At 37.8% G+C, this 23,516-nt stretch overlaps 1 protein-coding gene across 1 annotated transcript; it reads left to right on the plus strand.

The window, feature by feature from the left end:
* Positions 1–1,384: 1,384 nt before the first annotated feature.
* NUP107 (nucleoporin 107) lies at positions 1,385–23,445 on the plus strand. Its single transcript, XM_038155027.1, has 28 exons — positions 1,385–1,834; positions 2,563–2,648; positions 3,653–3,742; positions 4,466–4,581; positions 5,436–5,571; positions 6,102–6,205; positions 6,682–6,809; positions 7,161–7,209; positions 8,429–8,500; positions 8,980–9,068; positions 9,840–9,918; positions 10,869–10,982; positions 11,889–11,979; positions 13,126–13,202; positions 13,722–13,781; positions 14,129–14,274; positions 14,386–14,434; positions 15,535–15,604; positions 16,043–16,161; positions 17,769–17,807; positions 18,241–18,391; positions 19,393–19,499; positions 20,422–20,524; positions 20,705–20,865; positions 21,058–21,183; positions 21,841–21,954; positions 22,238–22,405; positions 23,101–23,445. The coding sequence occupies exons 1-28, from the start codon at positions 1,722–1,724 to the stop codon at positions 23,206–23,208; spliced, it is 2,865 nt and encodes a 954-aa protein (XP_038010955.1). The 5' UTR covers positions 1,385–1,721; the 3' UTR covers positions 23,209–23,445.
* The last annotated feature ends 71 nt before the right edge of the window (positions 23,446–23,516 follow it).

Raw genomic sequence — 23,516 nt, forward strand, 5'->3', positions numbered from 1 at the left:
GATCAGATTATCTGATACACATACGTGAAACTTTAGGACAAATTTAACAAATTTAATGATGAATTTAGAGTCCTTAATATCACTGACTAAAAAAAAAAAAAAAAAGCATTCTCTTCTGCTTCTTGGAAGCATAAGATGGTTTAATGAGATGATCAGCTTTTTTTTTTTCTTCTTCATTTTTTCCCACTATTTCCATCTTGGTAGCTAAATATGATATGGGATGCCAGTCAAAAAGTACTGAAACACACCTCCAGGTTTTTATCCAGTTCCCCCTGGAGCCTCTAGGGTGTTTCCCCAGTCTGCACTTAGGAGAGGCTGTACATTCTAAGACAAGTTCTCTGAAAGGCCCCAATCGTTCACATACTTTTACAGGTTTGTTGGGTTGGATATTTTTTTCTGAAATTATGCATCCTGCCCTCTTAATTTCTCTTCAGACTTATTTCTTTTGCTTTGTTCTCATTTGTCATTGCTTTGAATAAACTGGAGACGGCACACAAAGGAAGCATCTGCTCTGTCATCACTGCATTTCTCGCTTGTTTACTCTCTGCCCTGAGGCAGGGCTAGCCTGGGGGTGTGAGCTGTTAGCAAACGATTGAACCAGATCCTGATTTGTGCATTACTCTGAATTGCCCATTGCACTAGAGACGATAACGCTACACTGTTTCAGTAGGATATGTGGAGAGGTAAATTCTATTAAATAGAACTAGCGTGTAATAATTCTTAAACAGTCTTTTAGTTGACTGTCATCATGAGGGTTGTTGCCTTTGCTTGTGCTTTCTTGATAGTCTTCAAGACAGAAGATCAACCTTGTTTTGGTTTTTGGTGGTTGGTTTTTGGGGTATTTTTTAATCCAAAAGTACATCTCCTGAGTGACTAATCTACTCTCCATAGGCCCGCTTGCTTGTGTTTCTGCATACCCAGTCTTCATCAGCTTTCTTCTTGTGAAGCCTTCTGAAGTTAGGCTCTCTGGCAGCTTCAGTGAAACCCTGTGCTTGGGCATCATGGTGTTTTATCAGTATCTCAAGCAAGCTGGAGGACTTCAGACCATGTCTCGCACTTCTGCTGCCTTTTGCAGCTGTTGTCAGGTGTATCCTTCCGTCTAATTTGCTTAAAGTATCCCATTGTAGCTGTAGCCGTAAAAATACACAAGTACTTGCAAGTGTTTTTCAGAACTTGCGTGTCTACATGAAAATATTCGGTCTGGACACTTTTCCTTGTCCTAGAGCACAACTAAACGAACCACGGTCAGTCGCACAGTTTGTGCTTATAAGGTAGTAACAATGTTTTTCTGTAGGTAAAAAGTAGGCTGCATTCATTTAGGGAAGGAAAGGAAGAGGTAATTTAATAATTCGGTCAAGTTTGTCCAGCCTTGAAGCACCTGCGTGGTGCTTTCTTTACCCTTTAATGTTGGTGCCAGTAGACTGAGTTACACTGGCAGAAACGGGAAATAAACAGACGTGGTTTGCAGCTCGGTGAAAAACTCGTCACTGCAAGAGCCTGGACGGCGGCTGCTCCAGCCCGACGTATGAAACCCTTGGCGCGCCTCATTAGCTCTTTTCCGTGCGCCGAGATAACCCCAGTAACACCTGACACTTTTACACTACGGGTTTTTTTAAGCTCTGACCCTCAACGCAGGCTGACAGAGCAGAACACCCTGCAGCCGCCCGCGCCGCTCCCGCTCGCTCCCCGCGGGCCGGCCGGGCCCGGGCCGGGCGGGGCGCATGGGCGGCGCGGGCGGAAGGCGCCCGTGTCCTTCCGGGCCGCGGGCCGGCGCTGGCGGCGGCGGGAAGGCTGAGCCCGGGCCGAGCCGCGCCGGGGCAGCTGCCATGGACAGGTGAGGGGCGGCGGTCCCGACCCGGGGCCGCGCCGGCCTGAGACGCGCCCCGGCGGCGGGGAGCGGGTGCGCACAGTGCGGGCTGCGAGAGGCAGCGGGCCTGCAGCGGCTTCTGAGCGTAGCGGAGGGGTTTCGTCAGCCGGGAGCCTTAAACCCGGTCGTTGCTTCTGAGCATATCTCTGGATTCAGCGGGAGCCGCGAGCTGCTCTGGGGTCGCGGGGCCGGCCTTCGCCAGGCCTGCTGAGGCGTGGCCGCGCCGCCTGCGCAGCCCCCCGGGAGCGGCTCCGCTGCTCCGAGAAACTGGGAGCGGGTGTTCTCCCTTCCGCAAGGCGCGTGAGCTTTCCCAGTCTGCGGTGATTGCGTTATCCGGAGGAAAAAACGATGTGGTGAAGTCACGCCATTCTTTCAATTTAATTTTTCTGTTCAAAATTGGAATTTCCTGCTGTTGCATCTCCTACTAGCGGGGTTTTTGTCCCCCTCTTTTTAATAGTAAAATGTTAATTATGGTGTAGGAGGAACAAAGTCTGGGTTTTCACGCAAGCTCGTTTCCCTGGGCTAATACCTAGTGCTAGATTTCTGCAGAGGAAGCTGGACATAAGTGGTAAGACTGGAGATGACTTAACGCTTTACGTTTGCTGGTTGTGGAGTTACTGTGGCCTGACAATAAGATCTTGGATGTCCTGCTTGAATTCACTTGCTTGTTTTCCGACTGTGCCGCTGTTTTATAGAAATGGTTTTGAAGATATGTCATCCCCCCATGACCCTGAGATGGTCAGACCTGGACGGAAGCAAGGCTCTCAGAAAAGAGTTTCTAGTATCCTTTTTCTGTAAAGAATTTTTATCTTTAACTGCTGTGTTCACCAGGCGTGTATATTTTAATACTGCTTTGATTTTTCAGGATGTATGAATTCAGGTGGTTGTCCACCTAGAGAACTATGTGAGCTGTAGCTGACTCCGTTTCTGAGCTCTTGGAAAAGAAAAATAAGTTTTCTTCATTATATCTTAATTTTATGGTTTTATACTTAATTGCAGATATTGTAGTATCAGAGTATTATGATGATCTAGTGTATCTTAACTTTCCATCCACTGTCATAGCAAGACTAGTGCACAGACATAGATTTAAATTTCCATAGAAATTTCCCCCCCTGCTTTTTTACAATAAGGAACTGCCCCCACCATGTACTTTGACAGCTAAAATAATGGTATTTTCGTGGTTGTGATAGCAAAGGAATTCAGTACATTTGCTTGTTCTTACGGGTTTTGCATCTAAAATAAAGCTAGTGAGGTATTTGCCCTGATTATATTGTGCCCAAGAATCAAGGTGTTTCTGAATGCTGATAGCACAAGCTACTGAAACTTTTATACAACTGCTTCTTAGTAAATCATACGTAGAGCACTGAACCTGGGTTCTGATGGGAAGAAGAAAAGTAGAGCAACAGAGTACCTGGAACCAAGAGAGGGAACATTCTAAAAATTGCATTCAGACTCAGATTTTCTTGGTATGGTTGATGCGGCATGCAGCAGCTCCTCATGGGGCAGAAGGATTCTCATTGACCTGGGCCACTGTGAGGAGTCCCAGACCTGTTGTGTTCATATTTGTGAACTTCACTTTGTGGTGTCCCTTTTAACCCTCCAGCTTTTAAGGTTCTGATGAAACATTTTATGAAACTTCCTGGTTTACTCTGAAAGACAAGATGTGTAATTTTCATAACATTCGAGTTACAACAAAATATTTTTCCTTTCCAAGTAGTCACATTCATTTAGAATAAATCCAAAAGTGTGTTTAGGAGAGTGTTTCTTAACTAGTTTATTAACCAGTTCTTACATCCCTGGATGACACTATTGGAAACATGACGCCCAAAAACCAGTTTCTTTCCCGAACCCCTAATTCATTACTTCACCAGCCAGGTAAGACTGCTTGCTTGTTTGCTTACCATTTAGTTTAAGGTTTTATGTGCTTGTACTTAATAACAAACCATAAGAATGACATGGATGTGCTGTAATCCAGTGAAGGCCCACAAAGTTGGGTGGTGGGTTAAGTATCTGACATGAAGAGAGACTGAAAAGAGCTGGGATTGTTTATCCTGGGAAGAGGTTAGGGGATTTTGTAAACATATATAAATATTTGATGGGAGGGAGTAAAAAAAGAGCCAGGTTTTTCTTGGTGCCCTGAAGAGTCAAGAGGCAATAGGCACAACAGCATATACAAAGAATTCTGTTTAAACATTAAAAAACACCCCCTTTTTTATTCTAATGGTAGTTGAATGCTAGAACTCGTTGCCCAGATAGTCTATGCAGTCTCTGTCCTTGGAGATAAATAAAGCTGGACAAGGTCCTGAGCAATCTTTTCTAGCTGACACACCTTTGGGCTGCCTTTTGCTTTAGGGGTTTGGAGACCAATTTCCAAGAGAGATTAAGTGGAGATGCTCTTTATGCTTGTGTGTGTTTAGAATGAACTCTAGTCACAGAAGGTATGTTGCCTATTTGGTGCACATATAGAACCTGCTTTCAGGCTTCTATCTGCACTTATAAGTACTTCAGTCCCTGTTAAAAATTTCTTTTGGAATTTCTGGGTAGAGCAGAGTAGCTTTAAATACTTTTTCTTTTTAGAAAAGCCTCTTTCTCTTTCAGGCACTGCATTACATCGCAGCTCCATGAAGCCATCAGATATGTCTGCCATCCTGGGAACAGGAGGGAAATCTCCTCTTATTCTACCAACTTCTGGACTTTTTGGCAGTCTGTCAATGGTAAGATGGTTAGAGCATCTTTTTCTCTTTTGTCCCTGTGAAACATAAGAGACTCCAGGTTCAGTGTTTCTACGTTGTTTGCTCCAAAGACAAATGGTGAGTGGTACAAGCTTGCTAGTACTGCTGTTGCTGTTTACTGCTGGTGGTAATTATTACTGTGTTGTTCTTTGAGATGATGCAGTGAGAAATAATAGAAGTTTACAAGGACTTTCCAAATACACCATGTGTGTTAAGCTAGTCTGCATAACATTGATTTGTGACTACAAAAATCCGGACTGTGCTTGTTTACAAATTCTTCAAAGATAATTGTTTTATGTTAGCAAGTTAAAACTTTGGCATTTTTCTTATTTTAGCATTCTCCAGTATTAGCATTCACTAGATGTTGAAGTTTAGACTTCAAAGAACAAGCACTTCTGATGACTTTTTAGATGACATTGATTATCTTCTGCTGCAATGTCTTTGGAAAAACACTGATTGGAAAAGTAGGGACCTCTGAAGTATCCTATCTCCATTTATTTTTAAATTAACTCCAAAGAAGTTAAGGTGTTTTTCTCTGTCTACATTTTAATTCCTTCTCCTTTTTAATTGTTTCGGTGGTTTGATACAGGCCATTTGTTTCTTCAGAAATTATCAGCTTCTGGAGCCTAGTTGATCAATGTGTATACAGAGCTCTCACTGTGTCCTGGGGTGACTAAATTTGCCCTAAGCCAGGACACACTGGTAATTTTTTAAGGCATAGTTGCACCTTATCTAAAGGCAGTTATTTTGCTATTAATTTTTAGGATTCTGTGTTTATATACCATTCATAGAGAAGGTACAAATTTGTTTTTGTTACGTTCTTGTTGTGCTTTCAGTTGGATGACAGTAGCTGGACAATGGCACTCTCGCCTCAGCAGAGAGGGATGTTTGTAAATGCAGACGTGTCCAGTATGGCAGAAGATGTCACTATGAGTGCTGTCTTGTTGCGTGAGGATGATCCTGGGGAAGCTGGTGAGACAATCTGAAGTTTTACTAATAATTGATCCCAGTTCTGATTTGTGGGGCGTAAATATATGTGTCCTTTTTTGAAATTTTCTGTATTATTTTGCTGGTATTTCTTAGTCAAAAACAGTCCATTTTTAAAAGTTCAGAAAATTACTCTGTTCCAGATTATTGGAGTTTTGTGAGTGTGTGCTTTCTATGGAACCTGTTCTGATGGAACAAATGTGATGCTCTAGTGATGTGGGAAACAAACTGGATTCGTTTTGTGGAGATACACAAATGAGTTTGCTGTTGAAATTCTTGCAGATGGCGTATTTACAACAAAAGTTTTATAACTGACATAGTCCATAGCTTCTGTAGATCTTACTATCTTAGCTGATCAATCTTCTGACTTCGTGAGATAGTTCATATCATGATTGTACTCATTTATATTTGCAAAAATGAGATGTCATCAGAAGGATGTTTTTGTAGTTCAGTGGGGGCTTTTTTACCAAGTTGTGCCTCACTAATATGGCTGTTTCTTCTTATATTCGTCCTAGCTACTATGAGCATGTACTCAGACTTTCTGCATTCCTTTCTGAAGCATACATCAACTACCATTTTTGATCTTGTGGACGAGTATGAAAATATTTGTAACAGTCAGGTAAGTAGTTACTTGGTTTTTTATTTACCTTATTTTACATTCCCTTCCCCAAGCAGTGTTGCTGTGAAGTCACAGTGCTTGACATACATACTTTAAATCTTCCAGCTTATGAGCCACTGTACACTAGCATTGAGTAGCATCTCACTTTCCTCAAACACTGCTTTGGCACAGGAAGACCCATGGTGTAGCTTGCTGAGTACTAAAATTGTCATCTGGTTGCTGTTCCACGGCAGTAAACATTAGGAGATGTAGAAATGTTTTTATTAATAAGATGGGTTCAAATGTACTTATTTCTCTCTTATGTAAATAAATGGAATCATCATATTATTTTATAAATAAAATCATCATTTGAAGAGACAGTAATCAAACCCGTTTGTTGGAAAACATTCAGGATAGTGAAAAGATTGCTGTAATGGCTTAGGAAAAAATACAAAAAAATGGGCAATATTAACTCTGTATAAATTTATTTCTCTCAGGTGAATATATTAGGGAAAATAGTTTATCGGGCAACTCCTGGACAGCAGAAGTTTTCCAAAACTGCCAGTGTCTTGTGGCTTCTCAAGCAGGAGATGGTAACATGGAGACTGCTGTCCTCACTTTATAGGTAATTCCTTAGAAAAGCACACTACTACATTTTTGTGCTGAGATTACTTTCTTGGACAAATATTTTAGGAGTTTATAAATATAGAGTCAAGCAATTAAGCTTAATTAGCTGTTTATTAGGTTGTTATTAAGTTAAAAGGCTGTTTATAGAAGTAGGTTCTGATATATATGTCTATTCATTATCTATTTACAAAAATTAAAGTTGTAAATAGGAGTGCTCTTATTACCTTTGCAACTTCTAGCATTTTTAAGAACATTTTTGTAAAGTTTTTAAAGCATTTATTCGTAGACATTTTGCTAAATTTTCTCAGCTTTTGTTTTAATCTTTAGTGTTTTGCATTTATATTTCTAGAGACAGAATACAGTCTGCGCTGGAAGATGAAACTGCATTTGATATCACTGTAAGCATGGTCTCTTTTGGCATTTTAAGTGATATAAGCTAAATAAGCAAAATATAGGCTAAATGCTTGTATTTTACTTTTAGAATCTCAGTGGCAGTCACTCAAAATTCAAAAGTGAAAAATGAGACTGATTTTTATCAAGAGAATTATTAAATTAATTCATCTATTGTGAAAAGTAAATCTAAATATTCAGTTCTAAAGAGAGATTGCTAGTGTAAAAATTATTGCAAACTGTTCTTTGTTTTGTTTCCTTAAATATCCTGAGTTGGAAGGGATGCGCAAGGATCATCGAGTCCCACTCCTGGCTCTGCACAAGGCAACCCTAAATACGCTAGAAATAACTATTTATTTCTTTTTAAAAGCTGCATCAGTAGCTGTGACATTCTTATAGATCAGAGATAATTTTGCTTTGCTTAAAAGAAGAACATGTGGTCTCAGGCTGTCTGGCCTTCACAGTCCTGATTCTGGTTTACCTGAAGAGAAATCCAGATTTTTTAGCATTCCTGTTAAAGCTGTAGTCATCTTGTCTATGTCAATACAGTGCTTCCAGCCTTTGATGCCAGAATATGCTTAGGAAAACAAAACAATAAGTAAAGTGACTCTGCCTTTGTAAAATTTATGATTGCAGATCTTCCTTCTCAGTCATAAAATAGCTTCCTCTACAAATCACTGCTAAGTTGTCAGCATTAATCACTATTGTGCCAAAAATACCCAGTTTCCTCCTACCTGTGTTTTTTAGGAAAACACAACCTCCATTCTCTTTTTATTGCAAGTCTAATGAAAGCTGAATTAATGCAGGAGATCAAATAGAAAGATCAGGGCTCTGGAGTTGGTATTTTTTTGTTTTTCACACTTTTTGATGTTGAAATGTGTGTATGACGTTGAAAAGTTATTTTTTCTTTTAATTTAAGGTAGCAAATGGGATTTAAGATAATATGCAGGTAGTCAAGGAATCAATTAATCTACTGTGTGGAATCTTTTCTGTGGTCATATATTTGTAAATTATATTCTAATTCTCATTTTTATGGTTTTTAGTGTAACTGGATGTAAGTGATCAAATAAAACAATGTGTAAGGCATTTATACATTGGGAGGGGAGGAGAAATATAGCATACTGAACTTGTAGCAGATTTCTGAATTAGTATGTGTTCGAATTCATATTTCTGGTTCTGTGGAAATGTTATTTTCCATGAAGTAATAATCAGCTTTTTCTTAAATAGGCTTTAACTGCTAGTGAAAAAACTACTGTAGACAACTTGTTTCAGAAAGATTCACTTGTTCGACAAAGTCAGGTATGATGGAAAGTTTTTAATATGGGAATGAAAGTAGATTAAATGTTCGTAATACTAATGCTCTATGCACTTGTGGGAGTTGCTTCTAATACTTATTTTTAACATTCACTCAAGTGTGTATTAATTATATGCATAAAAATGATGCTCCTCAGTTGCTAAAGATGAGAAATATTTTTCCGGCTGTTCTGCAGAGGATGAAAGGCTGAGAGCTGTTCCCATTTGCAGCATCTGTTACTGTTGATGGTGATTGATAAGCTGTTAAGTAGCACTGTATTAAACTGCAGTATCCACTGAGAAACAGAGATGAAGTGCAACCACCTTCATATTGCACACTTAAAATGCAAGTGGAATAGTCTTCTGGATCTGTCAGCCTCTTGGTTGCTGCTTAGATAACAAGTGGATCCAGAGATGAGAGGAACGTAGTAGAAGTATTATTTGTTACATATTTGTTTTTAAAATGTGATTTAATTTTATTCCAGTTGGTGGTGGATTGGCTAGAGAGCATTGCTAAGGATGAAATTGGGGACTTCTCCGATAATATTGAGTTTTATGCAAAAACAGTATATTGGTGAGTTCAGACTTTCTTTGATTATATACATTTTCTCATCAAGTATAAAATTCACAGTCATAGAATCACTCTTGAAAAGAAGTGGTCTTTTTAGGTTGTTCATTTCATTCACTTATTTTCTTTAAATTCATACATGTAAAAATTGAGACTTCTTACCCATCCACTGAAGTAAATCTCACAAGTCAGTTAGTGCCTTTTGGGAGGCAAAGATGAAAGGAAAAACATCAAACCATTGTAATTTAATCTTTGTCTGGCTTTAGTTTGTGCCTAAGTTCTTAATCACTTTGTGTCATTGACCCTTCACCAGAAGCCATTATTGTCACCTTTTTTATCACTGATGGGTTTTATGGCAGAGTGAACCAAAGATTACCTTCCATGCTAGATGCCTAGAGTAAACCTGCTTTTAATGGCTGGTGAATACAGGCTTTTGGAATTATGTGTTTATCCTCAGTTAAATTTCTGTCCTAGATTGACTTTATAGTAATGCTAATGGGAAAATCTGCTTATGCAAAAGTCATTAATAGTTGAATACATGAATGATTGAAAAAACAGATGCTTTTGAAAGAAATCAAATATATGTGCATTAATTCTAATACTGTACTTGTGAAAAGTTGTTTTCACAGCACTAGCAGAGTCCATTGGTATATCAGCCATACCAAGTGTCTGTTCTGTAAACATACTCTATGTAACAAAATATGTCTTTCAATAGTTGTCTTACTCAAAGATGCTTGCTAAAAAGCCATTTTCTGTAAAACATTTCACCGCTTTCAGGGATAACACACTACACACCCTGAAGCAGCGACAGTCAAGTACATACATGGGAAGTTCTCGTCCTCTGGTAACAGAGTTGGTAAGTATTACATGAAAATAAGGCTTGGCTTCAAAATGGGCTAGAGAAATATGCTATCTTCACAGATTGCCACAAATTCTTAAATAGTTGTACTATCTAAAAGTAGTTGTAGTATCTAAAAATTGATACAGAAATTGTGAGGCAGAGCACCTCAAAAATTCTTTTTGGTATCACTGTGGACTTGTGTTTTCTTTCAGCAATCACTTCCATACTCCCACCCCCTGCACAAGTTCTTGTGATCTATTTGGTGAAGTAATGGCTTTATTATGACTAAAACAAACTCATGTTCCTAACCAGAAAAGCTTACAGAACTCTTTGGGGAGCCCTTGCAGATAAGGGAATGCTGTCTTTATGTAGTAACCAGTACAATGAAACCAAGTTCTAGTACAGTACTTTATCATAAAAGCTAATAGGAGAGAAGTCAAGGAGAGAAAGGGCTGTCCATTAGAACAAGGTGATGAGCTGTCTCAGTGACAGCAAAGCAGCTGTAGAAGATTAATTCAATTGGGGAGTGATCTGAGGTATTGATTGGCTTTAGAAAATCTCTTTGGATTACATAGAAGCAAGTGCAGCTGCTGTGGAAAACCTTCTCAGATAAAAGGTGAAGGAGGAGAAACAGTCTGGTAGGCAGATAGAAGGGGAAAGGATGTTTGAAGGTGAGAAGAGCTGAAAGATAAGAAATTTGGGGCAAATAACAAGGCAGTGGAGTAAATTAATTGCATTGACTCATTCTGATAGGAACAGTGACAGAAGAGGAATAAAAGAAATTAGAGGAAAAACAGAAGTATCATGCTCAATATTACATGGGTTGTACAGATTGTTGTGCCAACATGAAAAAGTGACTCCAAATTTTAAAACAGGGCAGGATGATAATGGAAGAGACATATAAGTATTGTGTAGATGTGATGACATCTATTGTGTAGATTGAGTGACGACTATTTTCCTTGCAGGATCCAGATGCTCCTATTCGACAGAAACTCCCACTTGATGATTTGGACCAAGAAGACGATGCAAGGTTGTTGAAGTATCTCTTCACTCTCATCAGAGCAGGAATGACAGATGAGGTAGTGGAAGTTTTAATTAAGTAAACATAAGTATCTTACTTTTAAAGCAAATAAGGTGTGTACTAAAATGTCTGTTTAAATTTGGCTTGTAGTGATTCAGTTTTCAATTTGTTGTCAATACTGACTGCCAAATTAGCATTGTAATCAAACTTGCTTCTAGTTAAATAATTCTGGGTGTAGAATAGGTGTTAGGGGAAAAAATGTAGTTTTGGGTGTTAGGGTTGTTTGATGATATTTTTTCACTGTTGAGTTTTGATACTAAATATTGCTAAGACAAACACACAGAATGCTTTAAAGAGCTTCCTAATTGTGTCTCTAATTATCAGTGGATTATCAGGTGTGTATACATAATGACATTTGAGTAATGGGGAGGAAAGGGGATTTGAGATTCTCATGCCAAAGACCTTAACTGAGGGCTATGGGTACTTGCTCATACTCTGTTCCAATATGGTGCACATATATTCATTTTCTGATGGTATGGGAACATGAGCGTACTGCTGAGGGCAATGTGAGTAGAGATTTGCATCTTCAGTTGGGATTGGGAAGGCTGAGTCAATTGGGAAAGTAGATGACTGCATGAAGACAATGATTAAACATCTAAGCAAAAGGGCTATGCTTTAAAACACAAGACTTACCAGAATGATGCATAGCAGCTGTTTAGCTAACAAAGATGAGGCTGTAGCAGATTCCTTACATTGCTGTAAATACTGTCTGAAAATGAAAAAACAGTGACATTTACTTTGAAATCTTGCAGTTGTTTTGAGTTTAAGATCCTCTGTGCTTATTATTCATGTAGTAGAATGTCTACACAAATTAACTGTTTTAATAATATTCACATTTCCAAAGAAGAAGCTGGAGGTTTTCCTACCTTGAAGTGTGTTGCTGAGAAAATGCATTATTTTTCAGGCGCAGCGCTTATGTAAACGATGTGGTCAGGCCTGGAGAGCTGCAACTTTGGAAGGCTGGAAATTGTATCATGATCCTAACATAAATGGAGGTATCTGCTGCAAAGTGCATTTGAGACAGATATAAAAATACTAAGATCTCATAGTATCTGTTTGTGGCAAAGAGAATTTGCTCTTTATTTTCACCTGATGAGCCTTGTTTGATATCTGGAATACTTTACCATGTCTGTTGAACATGTATAAACTAATATTAAATTATTTTAGATGAAGGTGAGTTCATCATATCCATATATACATGTTAAAGCCACTTTCTTTCTCAAAGTCAGATGTAATCACTAGGAAGTAGATGTCTCAGATTTCTGTACAGATCTTCTCCACCTCCATATAATAACTTGGGTCTGTATTTTCTTAACATCTGGCTTATACCACCTAGCACAGATTTTGTTGCTTACAAACTCAAATTGGACTATATACCCAGCTTCGGAAAAGTGTCGTAGGACTAGAGTTCAGCAAATGTAAATGCAGGAGAAAGAGATGCTTTTAAAATATTTGAAAATTGTAAAGTACCTTTCTCCTTGGTTCCTTGCACATGGTTCCCCATTTATAACACAGTACCTTGCTTCTCTCTGTGTTCAGTACATTGCAGGATTTAGCAAGGAATTCAAGAATGAGTCTAAGTATTGTTTATAGCTGGATGTGGAAGCCTTAATGCTTTCCTTCTTTTCAAATCCTGATAACCTGTTGCTTTTATCTGCATGCCACACCACTGTCCTAGCTTTTTTTTGAGTCTGCCTACCCAAGCTGTTGTTACACAGATATAAATACCCATGCAGATGCATGCAAAATAGCAGCATTGAAGCAGTGACATTTTTGAGAAGCTTTGATTAAGATAATCAAAATTCTTTTTTTCCCCTTAATTTTGCTTTTTTTCAAATGTAGACACTGTGGCTATATTACAGCCAAAAGCATTATTTTTTTAAGAGCTAGATAGCAGCCACGTTTTTAAATTACTGTAACTTACAGGAGCAAATTCACCAAACTAGCCAGAAAAGCCACCTTGCAGTCCAGTCAAAAGCATCAAAATGCCTTAGGAAGAGTTCTGAAGGGATTGAAATTGGGCTATGAAACGAAAATAGACTTATTAATTTTTTAGATGTTACTGGATTCTCTTTTTTTAATAAAATTTTCTCTCTTTTTCCTTTTCCCATCTTTTTTTTTTAATTATTCTTTGCATGTAGGAAAAGAGCTGGAGCCTGTTGAAGGCAATCCATACAGGTGCATTTGGAAAATAAGTTGTTGGCGCATGGCTGAAGAGGTAAGATAATGCTGCTATTTTTTCTATTATACATAAATTTGAACTTTTCTGAACTCTGAAATGGATTTTAAGTAAACACACCTACTCTGTGTTTGCTGCTTAGAGGATTCACAATTAATGCTTCTAAGAGGATTTCTGAAATACCATATTTATGCATTGTGAGAAATCTACATAATCAGCACCACTTTTTCAGGAAATGTCTGCCTTTTTTTCTGGTTGAAAGTAAAACCACTGACACTGACTTTCATCTTGACTTAATTGAATGTGAAAGAGAAAACATTGCTTTCTTTTCAGGTCAATGTAAATTTTTCCGTTAAATTACAAAGGGATGCTGGTGAAGGGAGTGTCACATTCTATTCTTATTTTGGCTCCTAGTGTATCCTGTGATTTTCCAACTTTACTTGGGCTCCGTTAGATGGAACATTTTGCAATGGGTTAATGTCTAATAAATTGTAAGGTGACTAGAAAACTTAAATGCTTTGTAATTTAAAGTTTGGGTGTTTTTACTGTTTATTTTAGGAGCAGTTTAATAGATATGAAAGAGCAATCTATGCAGCCCTGAGTGGAAACCTCAAACAGGTATGTCAAGCCCCCTAGTTAAGCAGTGTTTGGTAGTTGTTCATTTCCTTTCTCATATGGGCAATGATACCATCAGAAATAATGCAGTTACTGGTTTCTGTACTTTTAAAGATCTAGTAAACAGAACAATAGCAAACATTGCTGCTTTAGTAGACATGCTCTTAGTAGTACTGACATGTCTTAATTAAATATAATATAGACTTTTCACTCAAGGAAAGGCTGCTGTTTAAGGTAGTTTCTACATTGCTTTGGTGCCTGAAAATCTGATCCTAAATTATAATTGCTCTGTTGGGTTCTGGTGTTTCTCCATCTCTTGGTAATTTTTATTCTGTTTTTTTCATATGTAGCTACTTCCAGTTTGTGATACCTGGGAAGATACTGTTTGGGCATATTTCAGGGTCATGGTGGACACTCTAGTTGAACAGGAAATACGAACCTCAGTAGTAACTGCAGAGGAAATGGAAGAACTCCCTAGAGATTATTTAGAAACAAAGTAAGTTTCAAGTAAAATTATGCTGCTGCTACACTCAGCAAAGCATCCTGTATGGAATCTGTGTGGAATATTCAAGGTAACGTTTTTTGTCTTTTCTCCCTTACTTTGAAGCTGGACATCAGAAAAAGTTTTTGAAGAACTTCAGGCAACAGACAAAAGGGTACGTAATAATTGCCATGTTTCTCCTCACTACGTACCATTTTTAATTATTCACTGGCTTCTGCTTTTTACTGCACTCTTTAGTGAAATACTCAAATATGCACAATGACTAATTTGTTTCATATTTTCTGTCCCCAAAAATGTGTGATTTCCAAATTCAAATAGATTTTGCTTCGTGCTACTACTTCTTAACAGTGAAAGTGATACTGGTTTTGTGTTGCCCTGCCCCGTATCTGCCAAACTAGCTGGGTGTGCTAAAGAAATAGATGGCTGTCAAACGTGGTCAGACATACAAAGCAGACAGACAAATCAACTATTCAGCTCTTCAATAAAATGTTCAAAATCGATTACATTCCATTTTCTTCATAGGAGATTTGTGTGCATATTTCAGAACAGGCCTTTCAAAATTTAAAAGCATATTTACTTGGACTGTGATTCTTTGTTACTTTTAGCACCTAAAATACTCAGTTCATGTAAGATGGGGATACATAACTTACAGGTTAATTTTGCAGTGATCAGATTGAAACTACACTTATTTGATTTGATGGAATGGACACATAGCATTTGTCATACTGCTAAGACAAAGACATGCAGTCAGCTACAGATACACCCAGCTATATTTGCCTTTGCAACATAGTGCAATCCTCACCATAAAGCAAGTTTAGATTTGGATTGCATTTCATGCATTAATGCATTGATTCCTTTGGGGAGAGGGTGGAATTTCTTCCTGAAGTAACTTTCACAGGCCTTTTCTTTAAGGATTTATACACATTGTTGCTTTTTCTGTGATTTTTGTAAGTCTGATCTGTAACATCATTGTTTGTTCTCTTCAGAGCAAAAAGCCCTTGGTGTTGGATGTATTCCATGAAAGTATTAACTGCACAGATCTATATTCCAGTTCTTTTAGTTTGTCGATGTTCTTGTAATTTGATGCAGAAACAGCAAGTGCCTTTTCTCTTGCTCTTTATGAAGAATACCCTTTGAAATAGGATAGCTTTTTTTCCCCTGAGGAACCTTTGCTTTATTTATAAGTTTGTTTTCTTCATGTATTATGCTAGAAGATTTATTCAAAGTTTGAATTTTCTTTTTTTTTGTCTCCAGAGGGTTATAGAGGAGAATCAAGAACACTATCATGTGATTCAGAAATTCATTATACTTGGAGATGTGGATGGTAAGCATTTCTCTGAAGTAATTCTGTTTTTTATTGTCAACTGACTACATTATTTTGAGGGACCTTTCCAGAAACTTCTGTATGAATGGATTTTTAGAAGCGCACAGTAGGCAAGCTCTGCATGAAAGCAATGCTCTAATCAAGAACTGTAGGGACAGTTTGACCTACAAGGTAGTTTTCACAGAAGTAGTGAAATCGTGTAAATGTGTCAGGATACATGCCAGACTGTAGCTATAACTTCTTCTGAGAAATTATGGAATACATACAGTACATTTTTAAGCCAAACAGTTACATCTTTCTGCAACTGTTTTTGTCCTGTTTTGTTGGACTTCTGAGACTAAATTACATTTGTTGAATAAATGCATTATTTTGAAATATTTCTTGAATGTTTTTTTCTTCATGGTATGGCTAATGCAGACATTTCCTTGGTGGTTATAGGTTTGATGGAAGAAGTCAGCAGATGGCTTTCCAAGGACAGAAGTGTGCTCCCGGGACACCTGCTTCGTTTCATGACACATCTTATTCTGTTTTTCCGCACTTTGGGTATGCAGACTAAGGTCAGTTCACTTGTACTTGCTTTGCTGTCATAGCAGTAGCCAGTCTTGGAAGTAGAAATTCTTCTGTGCAAGTACCTGGACAACATAGAAATAGATGGTAAATTACTGCCAGGCTGAGGACGAGCTGCATGCTTAAATAGTGTATTTGTTGATCTTGGAGCCTGAAGGAGAAAAGATCACCCTCCTCCCTTCCAGCTGAGCTTAAAAACTGGGTTTTGAGGATGGTGGATTTTACTCAGAAGCCCTTTGTTGAGAAGGTCCTGGGTCAAACTTTGCTTTTAGGCTTATTCATAGCAGCCAAGATGTCTTGAATATAACCTGTTCTTACAGACAGTTGCTGGAACGGTACCTTTTGCTGCTCTAAGCTCATAAATTCTTCTGCTTAATGTAATTAGTACCAGCTGAAACTTTCTTATTATCTCCAAGTATAAAATAAGTATAGCCTACTACCTATTTGGCCTATTTGTGCTAAATACACAGAGGGGTCACATAGCTTTAATTACTCATTTTGGACAATATCACAAGTAATTTGGGGCTCTCCTTTTCTACTGTTTTAAAATTTAGAAGCTGTTATGTATCAAGTAAGTTTCTGAATGTAACCTCTTTTGGGAAAACACAAATGTGTGTTTTCATTAGATGAAATAAATACAGCTCTGAGTTACTGTCTATTCATACATCAAATCATTGCTTGAGTTCCTTGTGGAAATTTGTTTTGAAGTCAGTTAACATTTAGCTGAATAAGAGGAATGTGTGTGTGTGTGTGTGTGTGTGTATATGTATACATACTGATTTTTTAGCCATACTCAAAATTTTATGGAGTTTAGTTTAAGCTAAAGTGCAGTAGAACTAGCCATTAACATATGTTTGACAGAGGGGACAAAATACATGTAAATTCCTTCATGAATTCCATTGTGGGAATTTGTAACAATTGATTCTGCCTTTACAGTTTTAGAGTAGATGAATTTATTGTATGATTACTCAGTCAAACCTCAGTAGACTTCACAGGGAAGAGGCAGAAGTGCAAGCTTTTATGATGTTTACTGTATATTGATTGTATACTGCTCATATAGCTATTTGCTTAGATGAAAATCTTCAATTTACACATATAAAATTAAAAGGATAATTCCTGACAGTAACAAATACTTGAGTCTTGGCTAAAGCAGTTTCAGGTGCTGGGACTATAGTGGTTGTTTAGTATAGGCTATTCCAGATGAGTCAGGTGATATTTATACCCTGTTACATTATCATTTTCTATAATAAAACAGGGCATGTAGTACACTGCAGTAGTAATCTGTGTACCTGACATTTTGTTTATTAATTAAAAAAATACGGTAAAATAGAAATATTTTAAATCCTGTAAAAAGTAACATTCCAGTTAGACCAAGGACTATATTATCAGGTTGCTGAAAATCTTTGGAACACTAAATCTTTGAATCATGCTCCAAGAGAAACAGTTCTTCCAGTTGAGCCTGCTTGTGTAGATTACTGAAGCAGGAATAGGCAAATAACCTTGTGGCTGTTTTAATAGTGATAGTCTGTCAAGTATCTTTTATTTTATTTTCCACATTATCTGATTTAAAATTGAATTTGTATTTGTTTGCAATAAGGAGGAAGTTTCTGTTGAAGTCCTAAAGACCTACATTCAGGTAAGCTTTCAGAAATATTGTTTGTTTTCTCTGATGTGATTTAGATGTAAAGGAGGAAGAAAAGCAGACTTAAGGTTACAGGATGATAAGAGCTATGATGCAGCTAATGCTCTTTTCTCAAGAGATACATGGAAGCTTGCCTAATACACAAATTCTCTGTCAGCAGTTCTTAAATAAGAGACAATTTTATTGATCCTTGTTTAGAAGCTGAGTGGAATCTTCCTGTATCAGAATAAATTAATCAGAAATTCATTACACATTTTTGGGTGTACCCAGTACATGTTTTTACTTAAGTGTAAGCACTTTGGTGTTTACACTAAGGAATATAGTATGCATATCTGTTAGATATATTTATATATTAGTGGATATCTTCTGTATATTTGCTTCTTACATATTTGCTTCTCATTCTGTATGTTTGGTTCATACTGTGCAGCGGTTGGTGTCTGAGAAGCACACAGATTTAATAGCATTTTATGTCAGCCACCTGCCCCCAGAGCTCGCTGTGGCTCAGTACGCTTTATTTCTTGAAGATGTTACTGAGAGCGATCAACGCCACCACTGCCTTGAATTAGCAAAAGAAGCAGGTGAGAGACCCTCATGGTCCAATTATCATTTTGTATCATGGGTTATTTTGTCTTTCAGTAGTTTTTGCTCTAAAACCTAGCTATGAATACAACACTCTTTCCTTCCTTTTTTTTTTTTCAGATAAATAAAATTATTTTACTGATCACTTCTTCAAGTAGGTATATAGGTGTGTTTTCATTAACCTGGAATTAAACTAAATATCACTGCTTCTGGGTTATGTCCAAACACACCAGGAAGTAAATGTCGGCTGCCTGTCTCAAATATATGCTCTGAAGCTTGACATGATCATATTATTTCAGAGAACTAATTATAAAAATACATACCTTTTTGTGGATTTAGGAAGGTTATGAGTATCTTAATTTTTTGTCCAATCTATAGTGCTTGTTCTTAGCCATGGTAAGTTGCTTGCATCAATTGTAAACTTCCTTCCAGGCCTGTACATGAAGCTAGAAGGGGATTACAATGAAGCAGCACACTGTCCATTGCTTGACAAAGTCTCTGTGCTAACTCAGAATACACAAAGAAGCAGATTTCCTGCAGATTTCGTGTCTTAACTTCTCTTCAGTCATTTTTCAATCATTTTCTTTTAAACTGAGCTAAGGTTTCAAAAATAACACATCCTGCCTAAGCATCTGTAAAAGAACTATTCTGAGCTTTTCCTGGTACATTCCTGTCAAATCATAGTCTTGCTGTCAGAATTGTAGGAATCGGTGATCTTAGCAGATATATCTATATGCTGTCTTCAGCACAGATTGAAAAACTTATTAGTTGTCTTATTCTCATATTTTATATTCTCTGTTATATCAAATCTCATTCTTGTAAAACATCTGCAATAAATGACATAGTGTAAAAGCTTATAATTTATTCTGACAGCGTGTGTTTGAACAGACTGATAAGAATTACCAGTAGTAAGGAATAAGATCAACAACTGGAGTCTGAAATTCAATTTGTGTTAAGATTGAATTCATGATAGTTCTTACACAGTTCTCTTTTAACCCAGGTCTGGATGTTGCAACCATAACAAAAACCATTGTTGAAAACATCCGCAAGAAGGATACTGGGGAGTTCAGCCACCACGACCACGTGCTAGACACAGGCACAACAGAGGTGAGCAGATAGTCCAGTTTGCAGTCAGCTACGGAGTCTTTGACCATGTATGAGCCATATTTTTCTTTCAACAAGGGTGAAAATAGCCTTGAAAAACCCCATGAGGGAAATGCACTTTCCATATGACTAAATGAGGATATTGCAGAAATCTAACTCTGTTTCTACTTTTCCTTGCTCTTTGGGTGTGTGCTTACCTGTATACAAATATTTGAGTGAAGATAAGGCCCTTGAAGCAACTGCAGCACCCTGTGTTGTAGCTGGGAGTAGGATGGTGTTGTAGCATCTACAGTTTGAGGATTAGTACTTTGGATCTCAGATCCAAAGTACCTTTTAAGATGCTGAAGTGCCATTTCTAGCTACAGCAGACACTGCTTTTGCTGACAGTTTCCTTGTCACTGCTGTTGAGCATTGGCTAGCCCCAACTCAGTGCTTTAGGGACAGCAAGGTAGTGTTAATAGGCTCTATTCAAAGTACTGTTTAGAAAGCAATTGATCATTTGCAAATTTGTGGTAATGTTTTTGCTGTTCAGTACAAAGTTTAAGCTCCCTAAGACAAAAAGGTAGTTTATCTAACACAAGAGTTGGAAAACTGTGGTTGCAGGCTGATGGCACCCCTGAGAATTACAGCAAGAGCTCCCCAAAACATGTTGGTACTGTGTATTCATATTAAAATTTGAGGAAAACACATTATAATCCATGAAAAATGTTGAGAGATGATGCTCTGAATATCTTGGGAACACTTAGAAATTAATTTTTTTTAATTATTCCAGATGGCAGAGGTTTTCTAAGCTTTTGAATAAAGCTATCCTTGTTACTATGTTGCAATGCTTTCCAAACTTGTGTATTTCCGTGACCAGATCTAATGTGTGTTGCATCAGCTGTGTGCTTGAAATGGTGGTGAATCTCTGTGTTGGTTTTTACAGGCGGATCAGCTGAAAATAGACGTAATTGACTGGCTCGTATTCGATCCTGCACAGAGGGCAGAAGCACTTAAGCAAAGCAATGCAATCATGAGGAAGTTCTTGGGTACTAAGCTTCACAAATATTGTAGACTTATTTTTAAATGTTGGTTTTGTTCTCATTGGCTCTTGGCAGTACATTTGATATAACTTTGTATCTAGTCTATTAAAAAGCATGGGTTTGCCAGCTTAAGAAGATAAGGTATGGAAATTGCAAAGCTCTGATACCCAGTTCACATTCTCATAGCATCCAAGAAACATGAAGCTGCAAAAGATGTGTTTGTGAAGATTCCCCAAGACTCTATAGCAGAAATATATAACCAGTGGGAAGAGCAGGGAATGGATACTCCACTTCCAGCTGAAGATGACAATGCTATCCGGGAACACTTATGTATTCGTGCATATTTGGTGAGTTTCAAATATGCAATATTCCAAGTTATTGTTTAGAAATACTGGTGGCTTTGCCTTGGCGGTGAAACTTTAGCTTTGTCCATTTGGTTTAACTTCTGATTCTTTGATTCATTGAACCTGTGCATGCAATGACGTTCTGGTTATTAGATGAGTAAAAAATACCCAAACACTGTTTCCAATGCAATCCAGGAAGCCCATGAAACCTTTAATGAATGGTTTAAACACATGAACTCAGCTCCACAGAAGCCGTCTTTGTTACCACAAGCAAGTTTCACTGAAAAAGTGGCCCATGAACATAAAGAAAAGAAGTATGAGGTAGGTGGAAGTCCACCTTATCTACTGTAAACTTTTATGTTCTTGCTTTAGAGGCAGTCTAGTTCAATGAAAGAAAGTAGAAGACTGCTATTTCATATTATTTAAGGACTCTATTATAAATTATTTTTATGTTGAAAGAGTATGAGACAATAGAATAATAAGGCAACTGCACAATAAATTCTGTTTTTTTCAGCTTTACATAAAATTGTGTAATAGTAAATATTATCATGTGTTGATTGTCAGTGTTATTAATAAATGTGAGCACTTGATTTTGCTGTTAATTCTATTAAGTATTATCACCTTTTGTTTTCTAAAAGATGCTGCAGTTTTGTTTTGACTGAAGTTCTTTTTGCAGGTCTGGTCAGTAAAAATATACCCTATTCAGTCAACATAGACATTTGTTTTATAAGCATGGCAGAACAGGTTGTTTAAAATTACCTTCCTCCAGTGGCTTTTGTTTCTGAACAACCTGTCTGACTCTCTGGACAGGGCATTAAGCAAGGATGGAAATAGCTGTTAGCAGCAGGCTTTTAAGTTTTAGCCACTGGCTGAAGATTCTAATTTGAATTGGAGCTGCACTGCCTGTTGCAGTCTCTTTTAAAATAGCCTTGGAAAGTATCCTGTTCTGCAGTAGTTTATTTTTTGTTTCTTTGCCAGATGGATTATGGCATTTGGAAAGGCATCTTGGATGCTCTCACAGCTGATGTTAAGGAGAAAATGTACAATGTGTTGCTGTTTGTTGATGGAGGATGGATGGTTGACGTCAGAGAGGTAAAATGAATTTTTATGTCATGACGCAGACCACAAAGCACAGATCGCATGTAGCTGTACCTTTGTGACATTTAGTTTCACGCGTTCCTGTTCAATTGGCTCTGGCCTTGCTGTGAGCATTTAGAGCTTGCTCCCTTAGTTACCATGCAGATCACATCTGACAGTCCACTCCAGGCTGCTTAGGCCAGTTTTCTGCCTCCGACATACTAATTGCGTGGTTGTGCCTAGTTGGCTGTTAAAGGTAGATTTTCATCGTACTAACGTGTTCTTTTGCTCTGGTAAGGACGCCGAGGATGACCCTGAGCGAGCACACCAGATGATCCTGCTGCGAAAGCTGTGTCTGCCAATGATGTGCTTTTTGCTGCACACGGTGCTCCACAGCACGGGGCAGCACCAGGAGTGCCTGCGCCTCGCTGACATGGTCGCCTCGGAGCGCCACAAGCTCTACACGGTGAGCTAGGCAGGGCTGCAACAGCCTGCCTTACACTGAAAGCTCTGTGGGTTGGCTGTGGAAAAAGCTTCTATATAGAGAGGAAGACACCATATGTTCCTTAACATCATAAGTTTCCTGATCGCTTCCCATTCACTGCAGTAGTAAAAGGCTTCCTTGTGTTATGACTTAAGGAATCAAAGAGTTAACTTTGAAATATTGAGGATGATGACCGGTGTTCTGACAACCAGTTCTGAGTACTGTAATTACTAGTTTTTGGATGGGGGCTATTGAATTTTAACTTCATGATCTTAAAGGTCTTTACCAGCCTAAATGATTCTGTGATTCTAAGTTTAGCTGTAGAATTGTAATTGATTTCTTTATTTCCATTGAATTGCAAACACTATATAAGCAGGTTTTGCTTTAGAGCGTTTGGTTTAGCCATGATCATCTTTGCCTCCAAAAGCCTGAAAAACAATCCCAGAATGAGACAGAGCTGTCTTGAGCCTACCTTCAGGTTTTGGATGCTGCTTCTAACCTCCCGTGTCTTACTTAATGTCCTTCTGAAATGCTTGATGATCAAACTATCTTAAATAGAAATAAATGATCAAATAGAAAAATAGTAACTTAATTAACCATCACTTTTTGGTATCAGTGCTATTCATTGTAAATAAATATAACTTTATGATGTTTGGTTTTTTGTTATTTATTCTCAGGTATTTTCAAAAGAGGAACTCCGAAAGCTTCTACAGAAGCTGAGGGAATCTTCTCTGATACTTCTGGACCAGGATCTTGATCCTTTGGGATATGAAATTCAGTCATAAGTTTTCATGCAGATACTTTCAAAAACTTCTGAGCATGGACATTCTGGTTATTAACAAAAACAAACAAAAGATCCCAACAGCATCATTACTTGGACAAAGTGTTCTCTTTTTGTGGGGTGAAAAACCCCAATCTTCAGATTTCAATTTAAACTTGAAAAAGTATGACCAACTTCAGAGATGCTATTTGTTACACAACCTTTTTCATATTTTTTTCCTAATAAAAGTGCTTGAAAAAGAGAAAATGTTTGTTCATTCTAATCTAAAATGTCATTTTATAAATTTGGTAATTGTATGAACCTCCTTAATTT

Source organism: Motacilla alba, chromosome 1A (genome assembly GCF_015832195.1).
Source record: "Motacilla alba alba isolate MOTALB_02 chromosome 1A, Motacilla_alba_V1.0_pri, whole genome shotgun sequence".
NCBI classification, from domain to species: Eukaryota; Metazoa; Chordata; class Aves; order Passeriformes; family Motacillidae; genus Motacilla; species Motacilla alba.